This window comes from Notolepis coatsorum, assembly GCF_963971535.1.
Source record: "Notolepis coatsorum genome assembly, chromosome: 19".
Taxonomy (NCBI): domain Eukaryota; kingdom Metazoa; phylum Chordata; class Actinopteri; order Aulopiformes; family Paralepididae; genus Notolepis; species Notolepis coatsorum.
In genome coordinates, this window is record NC_140183.1 from 23,030,743 (window position 1) to 23,042,668 (window position 11,926).

Genomic DNA, 11,926 nt, shown 5'->3' on the forward strand with positions numbered 1-11,926 from the left:
ATGTTGTGCCTCAGACTCATTACAACAAGCAGCTTTAAGACGGCACGGAAAACCCTCCTCGTGAAACATCAAAGAGAAGCCACTCCTGTAACATTCACTCTCTTCTCACCACTTTAATACAGAGAGAGAGAGAGAGAGCGAGAGAGAGAGAGAGAGAGAGAGAGAGAGAGAGAGAGAGAGAGAGAGAGAGAGAGAGAGAGAGAGAGAGAGAGAGGGAGAGAGAGAGAGAGAGAGAGTGAGAGAGAGAAGGGGAGAGAGAGATAGCAAGGTCGATGGAGACATAGCAACGTAGATGGAGAAAGAGAGAGGGAGGGGGAGAGAGAGAGTAAGGTAGATGGAGAGAAAGAGGAATGGGGGAGATAGCAGAGAGAGAGAAGGAAAGAGAGAGGGAGAAGGAAAGAGATAGAGAAGGTACGAGAGAGAAAAGGAAAGAGAGAGAGAGAGAGAGAGAGAGAGAGAGAGAGAGAGAGAGAGAGAGAGAGAGAGAGAAAGAGAGAGAGAGAGAGAGAGAGAGAGAGAGAGAGAGAGAGAGAGAGAGAGAGCAGAGAGAGAGAAAGAGAGAGAGAAAGAGAAAGAGAAAGAAAAAGAACACCAGTCTTGTATCACTACACAGAGCTGACCAAAATGCTGAGTCCTGTGTTGTACAATCATTGAGGGTAAAGCAGTTTCCACATGCAGCTCTTAGTGGCCGGACCAACACATTACACTGATCCCACCTGGTTACTAACTGAATATCATTTATATAGACAAAACATAGCCTATAACGTCCTCGGTGGTACACCAATCACGCTTCAACATGTTTTTGGGTCAACTAATGCGAGCAGTGTGTTTAAGAGCCCTCTTGTACACACAGGACCTATTCAGGGAGCAGCAGAGGTGTAAATTGAGATGTAAACAAACAGCGTACTCAGCCAGATTTAAGAGCTGAATGTAGGGGCCTCCAGAGTGACCCCTATCACAAACAAATAACCTCTTAGTCTGAAGACCCGCGGCAACAGGAAACGGGCTCACAACACGATTAGGTAAATTCAATTAAGCAAGTTTATAAAAGACAGAAAATAAAGGCCCCACCCTGAAATAGGCACTTTAATGCCATATTGTGCAATGCTTTCTTTAAATGGCATTTCGATTAGGGTCAGGGAAAGATTAAAGTCTCCAGAATGTAAGTTTGACTGCCCGTTAACAGGGTCACGGTTGGGGAATTAAAATACAATGATGTTTCAGTTGGGTAGTCGGTCCAAGAGCACAAACAGGATTTAACAGACCTGGGTCTCAGACTAATGGACCTGTCTCAAACCCTGCCCCTTTTCTTGATCCTCCAATCACAACTGTCGCTTACCTCGGACAAACCAAGTTTGTCCGAGGTAAGCGACAGTTGTGATTGGAGGATCAAGAAAAGGGGCAGGGTTTGAGACAGGTCCATTACTCAGCGTGACTCTCAAGTCCAATGCACACGGCGGGCGATTTTTGCCAGGCGACCGATTTTTTAAGCCAGGCGACCAATAGAACGTTATCGACAGGCGACACAGCAAGGACAATGAGGAAATAACTACTGGTGTATCATTTGTAATATAAATGTATTGATCAATAACCTACGTATTACTACCATGATATTTATGTTAATTATTAATTAACTAAGTTAGTTATTAATTTATATGTGCTGCTTAATATAGCCTACATTAACGAATTTGTCTATTTATCGATCAATCGACAATCATGACATTGCATTACTGCTGATCAGCACGCCTTTCAGGTTAACTGGTGGAAAAAAAGTGTCTTACTTTTTTTGCTGCCGGTAGACCATCGCTGTACGAATAGGAAGAGCTGTAAGCGTGTCATGCTAACCCTTCCAGAAGCTTTGTGGTTCGGCATTGAACTTTCCATAAATCCATTTTGTTAGATCAGCACTGAATGCATTTAGTGATTATGAAAAAACATTGACGATGACAACAACTAGCATTAGTTATTTCCTGGTTGATTCAGGACGTGATGTCACACGAATGCCAGGTTCGCTCAGCCAATAGACAAATTTTTTTATTTTTTTGTATTATCTTTTTTTTTCCTCCTTTTTTCCGATTTTTCTCCCATCCCACTGTTAGTCGTTATGCCAATTCCCAACCCCCTTCCTGGTTGTTGCGCACTTTCCCCTACTGTTGGTCTGAGAGGCCGGAGACTGTCACATGCTTTCCTCCAACGCATGTGCAGCCAGCCGGCAGCCAGCCTGGCCGCGCAGATTCTCACTGGGAGAGTGTAACGTGTGGGAGGCCTCACTACCTCTCTCCAGATCCTACCCTCGCTGAGCAGGCGCCCCGACCGAACTTTAGGGGTCGCTGTCCACAACGCCCAGGACCCACCCGCCAGCTTTCCCCACCCCCTAATACTGCCAATTGTATTAATGTGAACGGCCAGCCAAGCTGGTGACAACGCCGGGAGCTGGATTCGAACACGCGAACCCAGCGTCTCCAGCGTTGGTGACGAACGCAATCTCTGCTACGCCACCTGACCCCCCCGACAATTTGTTTTATTAGTGTGAACGTATACTTTTATCCAGTTGTAAACTGGATAATCGTGTGTGGTGTGGGGTGCTAAGCGATTGTTGTTGCGCGACAGCTGATCGCATTGCCAGGCGACGCCTTCCCTCTGATTTGGACTTCAGGGTTGCAAAAGAATACATTTCAATTCCCAAATCTGGAGATCACAAGATCACACAAGAATCCATCTAGTCAGGCTTCAAGTTATGTGCTTGTGCCCGAACAACAGTGGTTTGGACCAATCAGCATCCTCTGAGGAACTACCAGCGACTACAGGGCGTCATTTTTAAATGCCTGCTCTTTTCAAAACAGTTTCAAAGGACGACTTCCCAGATGGTTCTTTGTAACAGACCATCTGGCGGGTCAGGTTATTAATTCCACCACTGTTTGAATAGACTAGTGACAGTAAACCAACACATGCACAGAGCTGTAACAAACAGTACAGTTACCACTCTCATGGTCACACTTCTCTCTCCTCTCTTACATTCCAGCATTTCCCATGCATAGCTTAATTTATGGAAGCCCACCGCAATATCCCACGGACCCACCGCAAATAGATTCCTCAAAACTGAAAAAAGTAACATATGAACACAACAGTGCTTCTTTTTCACCATGCGTATCTAACGCACCCTCGCCAGGCAGCCACCACCACAAGTAATCTATGATGAAACAATGGGAAACACTGTATTCCGTCTTCACTGTTACAGCCTACTTCAGGAAGGTTAAGGTTATTACTGACCGTAATAACAAAATAACAACAACCTCAGGTATGTTAATGGCAGTATCTACCATCCAACCTAACCCCCTCCCCTCCCCGCCGCTACCCAGAGACTGCAGAAAGAATGACATCCCTCAACACCTTCTACCTTCTGATAGGACACACCTGGATTACCAAATCTGACCTCATTCTCCTCCCCCTCAGCCATAGTGCACGTCTCACACACACACACACACACACACACACACACACACACACACACACACACACACACCTGCACACATCTCGGCCAGTGTGTGTGTGTGTGTGTGTGTGTGTGTGTGTGTGTGTGTGCGTGCGTGCGTGCGTGCGTGCGTGCGTGCGTGCGTGCGTGCGTGCGTGCGTGCGTGCGTGCGTGCGTGTGTGTGAGACGTGGTCTCCCGGTCATTAAGCCCTAACAAACGGGTCTCTGTGCGGGCGGTTGGCGGGCTGAACCTCAGCACCCAGGGAGACTGGAGTGTTTGAACTCCAGTGACTGACTTATCAGCTGTGGGCGGGCCCTCCTGGCACGCAGACGCTTCAGCTGTGGTAAAACGCCAGCCTTTATCAGATACTGTAGGCTCGGGCAATAAGACCCACACAGCATTGACTGGAGTTCTGCTTGTAAGTCTGAGGAGGAGGGTAAACTTGTTAACTTCTGAAGGGATGTGAGAGGGGCGACTGAGAACAGAGGTGTGAAGTAGCAGCTACACGGTGCTCTTGAAGTAGCAGCTACACGGTGCTCTTGAAGTAGCAGCTACACGGTGCTCTTGAAGTAGCAGCTACACAGTGCTCTTGAAGTAGCAGCTACACGGTGCTCTTGAAGTAGCAGCTACACGGTGCTCTTGAAGTAGCAGCTACACAGTGCTCTTGAAGTAGCAGCTACACGGTGCTCTTGAAGTAGCAGCTACACGGTGCTCTTGAAGTAGCAGCTACACAGTGCTCTTGAAGTAGCAGCTACACAGTGCTCTTGAAGTAGCAGCTACATGGTGCTCTTGAAGTAGCAGCTACACGGTGCTCTTGAAGTAGCAGCTACATGATGCTCTTGAAGTAGCAGCTACATGGTGCTCTTGAAGTAGCAGCTACACGGTGCTCTTGAAGTAGCAGCTACACAGTGCTCTTGAAGTAGCAGCTACACAGTGCTCTTGAAGTAGCAGCTACATGGTGCTCTTGAAGTAGCAGCTACACGGTGCTCTTGAAGTAGCAGCTACATGATGCTCTTGAAGTAGCAGCTACACGGTGCTCTTGGAGTAGCAGCTACACAGTGCTCTTGAAGTAGCAGCTACATGGTGCTCTTGAAGTAGCAGCTACATGATGCTCTTGAAGTAGCAGCTACACGGTGCTCTTGAAGTAACAGCTACACAGTGCTCTTGAAGTAGCAGCTACACGGTGCTCTTGAAGTAGCAGCTACACAGTGCTCTTGAAGTAGCAGCTACATGGTGCTCTTGAAGTAGCAGCTACACGGTGCTCTTGAAGTAGCAGCTACATGATGCTCTTGAAGTAGCAGCTACACGGTGCTCTTGGAGTAGCAGCTACACAGTGCTCTTGAAGTAGCAGCTACATGGTGCTCTTGAAGTAGCAGCTACATGATGCTCTTGAAGTAGCAGCTACACGGTGCTCTTGAAGTAACAGCTACACAGTGCTCTTGAAGTAGCAGCTACACGGTGCTCTTGAAGTAGCAGCTACACAGTGCTCTTGAAGTAGCAGCTACATGGTGCTCTTGAAGTAGCAGCTACATGGTGCTCTTGAAGTAGCAGCTACATGATGCTCTTGAAGTAGCAGCTACATGGTGCTCTTGAAGTAGCAGCTACACAGTGCTCTTGAAGTAGCAGCTACACAGTGCAAATAAACAAAAATAATAAGAACAGTCCAGGCACTGTTTTGTGCCTGGACCCGCTACTATTTTCAAATCAAATGCATATGATAGGTATTATGTTTCATCATGAATACATGAAAGGGGTGGGGGTCGTTTCTGATTATTTGATTGCCAGTAACGTAATTATTTATTACCACAACACACGCCGATCAGGGGGATGGGTATGATAACCTTGCACGATCAAGCTGAAATTGACATCAGATTGTCCTTACCTGTGGTCGGTGGTATTCCAAAAAGAATATTCCAATTATTTGATCGCCATCTGGTCCATCCTATGTCCATCTGGTCCACGACATAACCCACATACAATACCAGTCGAAATAGCAGCGTGTGGAGTAACGTTACACACATATGTTGCGATCGGGGTGAAGACATGGTTGGATCAACGCAGGATTGATATCATACTTACCTTCACTGGGATGTACCCCAAAAAGAATATTCCAATTATCTGATTGTAAGTCCCAGTATTGGTGTTGATCGTGTCGCCAACATAATCCACCACACATCATGCATCGGGAGCATTTGACGCGTCTCAATCCAATCGTTATAACCGCTCCATTCGCCCGACAAAGAAAAGTGAGCCCGGTGACATTTGACCATTGCACTGGCCAAGATACAAGGTTGCAAAGGGTGCTCGATACCGCCGTCTAGCTGGATGCGGCTGGTATTGCACTTTGGCGATCTCAGACTCATTCCCTATGGTAACACAGAGGTCCCCGGAAAAATAATGAATACAAATATTGAAAAAAAAGGAAAACCGATCAAATAACATATATATACGTGTTTGGCGTTCAAAGGATGGCACCCAATAACGTATAAACATTGTTGGCGGGGAATGAGTTAGCAGGGGTCGAACTGTAACACAATGCAGAGATGGCAATACGAGACGGGCTACATGGGGTCTCAATGAATAACAGAGACAACATGTTTTGTAATTGGTCCAGTATTGAGGGAGATCATACACAAACGGGCTGCAATGTAATCAGTCACAATGTAATCACAATGAAATAACACGGGGCAAACGTTTTTTTTTTTATGATTTGTTTGTCTTGTTGGAAAACAGAAAGCGTTGCATTATCTAAAATACATAAAACAATGATTTGTGTTTGCACATAATCTGAATTGTACCAAGAGCCACACTTTGCACAGTTTTAATAATAATACTAATAATATCTTAAATTTATATAGCGCCTTTCAGGAGAGTGAGGAGACCCAAGGTGCTTTCAGGAGGGGGCAGCTAAGGGAGGGGAACAGGGAACAACGTAACAACAAAATAATAATCATAGACTACCTTTGTTGGATGCTGAGTGTGACTAGTTATGCTACAAATTGATGAAAACACTTGTATGTTTTATCCTGATGACTACTGCCAGTCCAAGAGAAGAAAATCGTATACCAAAGCACCTTTTCCTAAAGGCAAAAAAAATCTCTTTTAGTGGACGTAATTTGATGTGCATGTTTGTGTAACCAGTGTCATTTGACATGCCCTGAGTGGGAGTCGAACCCAGGCGGCATCACAGACCACTATACCAAGAGGTGAATTCACTTCTTAGTAATGGGTCTGGATGCCTCTGGGGAGTGAGTTTACTTGCAGTACCGCTTAACGTCCACAGCCATTTCACTATACACAGTCCATCGTGACTGTGGATAGACACGCGCTACCTCCATTACACTTGCCCACTGTGATTACATAGCAGCCCGTTTTGCGGCTGTCGGCTGAAGCGATCTCCCTCAAAAGAAATAGGGTCCAGTTTTAAAAATGATGAAGTTAAACTATAAAGAAACACGCCATCATTATGGGAAATGCACTTACCATGTTCTCCAGAGTCACACAAGAACATAAATACCTATTTCCTTTTCTACTGAAAATCTATATTTTTTTCTACTGGTATCTATCTTCTTGTCTGACTCTGGAGAAGACGGTAAGTGCATTTCCAATAATGTTGGCGTGTTCCTTTAAAGGTATAGCCTACATATGGTGAATGACGATATAGTAATAATCCATATCTTTGCAAGGATCCATGACCTTCGCATTGGCTTCTATACCATGTGCTCTTTAGTTCTGGTAGCATTGGTGTCTCAACTACAGGCAGAGATGTGTCATACAAACATGAAACGGTACAAAGTCTAGGCCTTGATTTTAGTCTGTCTGCATATTCTTTTTATTATTATGTTGTAATAAATTAGGTCTTACAGTAATAAAGTCTAGGCTACATGAAGTCAATCGGTGTCCTGTTAGTGCAAACGGCATGGTAATAAGATGTGATAAGAGCGAGTTGGACTCAGGATCCACTGGGTCGAGGAGGATTAAAGTTTCAATCAAATGGAGAAATGACCATCAATCAATGTATCAATGTATGCCAAAAAGAAAGGTCTCACATTGCACACATCAAAATTATATTCCTCCTTGTAAGTGCCGAGATTTTGTCACTGATCCATCCTGCACTCCGGGGCGAAAATAAAAACTGCCCAATAAAATATTACATGCATTTTAAATGAATCCCACTTAACACATTCAATCATAAAGCTTTCTCCTTATTGGTCTTTGTCCTGCTCCGTTAGGAAACACATCAGCTATGTGGCTTCCTTTCACCTTGTCACCTAGTTAGCAGTCTGTCTCACAGGATATAGACTGTGGGTATAAGCTGCCATTGGCAGACTATTTCAGTTTGGAATTCTCCTCCCCTTCCACTATCTGCGACACTATTTTTATTTTTTTTTTTGTATCTACTTTTTCTCCCATTTTCTATTTTTCTCCCATCCCAATTTCGTATCGTCCAATTCTACCCTCCCCTGTCTCGAACGCTGTTAGGCCATGCCTCCCCCAAGCCGGCTGCAATGTGGACGAAGCCTTGCATCACGTGTCCCCTCCGGTACTCGAGGAGGCAGCCGTCGCATCTTTTCAACTGTACAGCGCGATCTCTCAGCGGCGAGGGTCTGCGTGGGAGGGACACGCCGCCCTCGTCGCTTCCTGATTCTACTGTGCAGGGTCTGCGGCAGGCGCACCAACCGACCTGTAGGAGTCACTGTCCACAACGTCCGATCCCCACCCACCAGCTTCCCACCCCCTAATACTACCAATTGTATTAGTATGAACGACCAGCCAAGCTGGTAGCAACGCCGAGAGCTGGGCTCGAACCCAGCATCTCCTGCGTTGGTGGTGAGCGCCTTGCCCACTGCGCCACCTAGCCGCCCCCTGCGACACTATTTTAAAGAAATACAAACAAGCCAGAGCTTTCCCCCCCCCCCCTGTACCAGAATGATAATAGGCTCAGCCAGACCGATCTCCACAGCGCTAACGTAGTGCTACGTGAGACTACCTAGCTAGGGACCTTCCTAATGAGCTACCTCATTTGACTGTAGGTAACAGAAGAATTATTCATTTGAGACAGCCTTAAACTTGAAAATGTCAACTTCCTACAGTACCTAGAAATGCTACCCACTGTAAATAGTAAGTGTCTCTTCACTGGCGCTTTAAATGAGGTCCCCCATTTTAAAGGGGAACTATTTTACTATTTCTTTCACTATTTGGGCACTTTTACACAATTCCTGTGAGTCTATGGAACACCTCTGTAATATATATATTTTTTTATTCATTGTTTTGTATTTCTAATCAAGTCCTCAAAAACAGCATTTTTCTACCTCAAGATCTCGAGCCGTTTTGAGCCTGGGCTGCAGGTGCCACTGTGTGCAGCTCATCTTCTATCTCAACATTAACATGCAGCAGTGTCTTTATGACATCACAGATAGGCACATTTGCAGATGACTCAGTTCAGTGAGGGTGAATATTGTGAGAGGAGAATTGGAAGAATGCACCAATATGAGAATTTTGAGACATAGATCATATTAATATAAGTTCACATAGCTAGGAAACAATGCTAAACACTCAAAAAGGCCATTTATAAGATAGTTCCCATTTAAGGAAAATATGCCACACAATAAATCTAAATGAGCCTCTCATGTTGACTTGAAGTATGACCTATAATGTTTTATTTAGAGTCAAGTTAATCTGACAGAAACATGGCAGTGACACTGGTGACTGGGTGACTGACCTACTGACTGACCTGGTGACACTAGCCTGTTGTGGAGGTTGCCATTCAGCACCATGGACAGAGACTGCCAACACTGAGAAGTGAAACATAGGCTTGTGGGGCCCCATCCAAATACTATAAGAGAAACCACTGGAAGGTCACTGGGCGCTGGCAGCCCTATGTCAGTGGCTCTTTGTTAAGAGTTGGGTTATTATTTGGCAAGGCCTACTTTGTTTAGAGAAAAGAATATAGGCCTATACGGAATATCAAGGAGCAATGTAGCCTAATGTCTAATGCCAGTGTAATGCTCATGGCCTTCATCAGCAACAATTATGCAAAACATTGTACATACTGTATGTAAAAACTGTGTCCTGACTGGTTCTACCACAAAAGGAGGAACAAGTTCAACCTGTCAACTCATGACATGGCAGGATTACCGGCAGGGTTTTACAAGGCCAGGGCTTCTCAGCACAATGATTATGCAACACAAAAAAAACACAGTTCCTTATTTCCCTTTTTACCAATGGAAGGAAGAGAACGCAGATTATATTGGTTTAAATCCCTATTCTAAAAATGTACAATTACGCAAAACATCATACATTATTATGTGAAAACGGTGTCCTGACTGGTTCTATGAACAGTCAGGACACAGTGTTGACACTTCAAATCCGACAACAAGCTTCCAGTGTTTACAAAACGAGCTGCTTTACACCGTGGGGTCTGGAGGAGGGAGGGTTCATCCGATGCAACTAGAGAACTCACTAGAAAAGCGGCAGATGAACCAACTTCAGCAACAAACGCGTCTCTCAGGGCGAGTAGTGTTTGGTCCCTTTAAATCTAAATATAGAGTCTAAAGCTGATATAGCTTCCAGCCGCTGCCGACCAACTGCTTTGTAACCGTATTAATAAACACCTTCAACAAACTTCAAACAGCACGACGCCTCGTTGTGTTTCAGTTTACCTTGTTCAGGTGCGGGTTGCGCGTCACGTCATACCCCCTCCTCTTCGTGTACACGAAGGTTTTATTTGGGTCTCCTTCTCCTTCGGACTTGTGCATCTCCGTGTCCACGGACTCTCGTCTGACCACACCGTGTGCCATGTTTGTTTGCCGGCCGGCCTGTCAGTCTCTCTTTATAAATAGCGCGGACGGTTGAACTGTTCTTCTACTCAACAAGTGGACGCGTCCCCGGTGTGGCGGCCGCTCGTGTGGTTTCTCTGACACAGTGACAGCTGCCAGGCGACAGACAGCTCCGAGCGCACTGTCTCTCCGAGGGGGAGGGGGGGGGTCTACTGTAGTATACTCCCCCGTTATCAATGAATTATGTGTTTATATTGCTTCAATGTCGTCACTGGACTTCTGGGAAATAATTAATTAACAATGAATTATGTCACACTCTGTTGCCTATACTCAGTTTATACTATAGCCTACTACTACTACTACTACTACTGCTTTCTAGATCTGCCTTACACTGTAATCATAGTAATCGTATAATCTTAACTACCTCTAACTATAGTTTACCCATATAACTCTGTATGATAGCATGTACAATAGTGCTCTATATACTGTATATATACATATTTATATTTACTGCATATATATATATATATCCATATATATCTGTCTGAATATACCTGAATAAAATAATTATATGTGCCTACTTATATAGCCTACCTGCATATAATACAATAATGCTGTATACCGTATATATATTTATCCACATCTGTCTGCACATACCTGCATACAATCCTTTTTACGTATCAGATACTATATCTATAACTGTACATATCCCTTACCTATACTCTTACTATGCTGCATGCTGGCCAATATGACTTAGCATAGTGTCTCTATACCTGTATCACTGTACATATTAATACTACAACTCTGTACATACATCTGATTACAAATCCATAGACTACATAGTCTTAACAGCTGTGCTTCTTTTTACGAGCCTTGGAAATTCATAGACATTTAAATTTATGGCTTATCTTTAGCGCGAACGCGGTCATGGGTCGTGAGCATTTGTTCTTGTATGATGTATGAAACCAAGGTCAAATCTGTCAGAGTGGGAGGGTTATGCAAGATCAGGCGAGGGGGGAGCTTGCATGTGGCGTGAGAGATTGACGGAAATACTGTGAGACTCTGGGACTGGGAGAGAAGTCAATCTGCAGACCTCTGCTGTAGATACAGAGGACATCTTAGCTAGGGCCGTAGTCTTCTTTGTTGTCTCTGCTTGTCTCATCGTGTTCTCAGCCACTACTACTGGGTATATTGACATTACGTTTTTTTCCCTTGCCTATCTAAGAATTAAGAAGAGGCACAAAATACACTTTTCTCTCAACCGGTGCTGCATTAATTCCATGGCCCTGCCAAAACATGCTGAGTATCTTTTTATGATGAGAATGATTCGATTATGACATGATGTTTCTTGTCTATTTTGGTCTTGGTCTTGTATAGACCTGATATCGCTCTGAATTTTACATAAATCATTTAGATGGCGCTTTTATCCAAATTATGTACAACAAGGAAGGGTACAACTCTGGCATCTAAGGGTCATTATACAATGGCATGCAAATATCTCGATTCTGATTGGCTGAAACAGTCAAGTTAGCCGTTGTTATTTCGTATAACACACTCCACGTGACCCCAGATCCCTCCCACAACCTATTTTTTATTTTTTTTAAATTTTAATGAGTCTGAATGAGTCCGCCATTACAAATGGAAGTATGAATATCTTTTGAACGAATCCTCCAA

General features: G+C 44.4%; 1 protein-coding gene across 1 annotated transcript in view; it reads right to left on the minus strand.

Moving 5' to 3' along the window:
• The window catches only part of me1 (malic enzyme 1, NADP(+)-dependent, cytosolic), a 254,649-nt gene extending 244,241 nt beyond the window's left edge, over positions 1-10,408 (minus strand). The window contains exon 1 of the mRNA XM_084336576.1: positions 10,136-10,408. Coding sequence (XP_084192702.1) covers positions 10,136-10,273 — 138 coding nt within the window. The 5' untranslated portion in view covers positions 10,274-10,408. The remainder of the gene's footprint in view (positions 1-10,135) is intronic.
• Between the last annotated feature and the right edge of the window lie 1,518 nt (positions 10,409-11,926).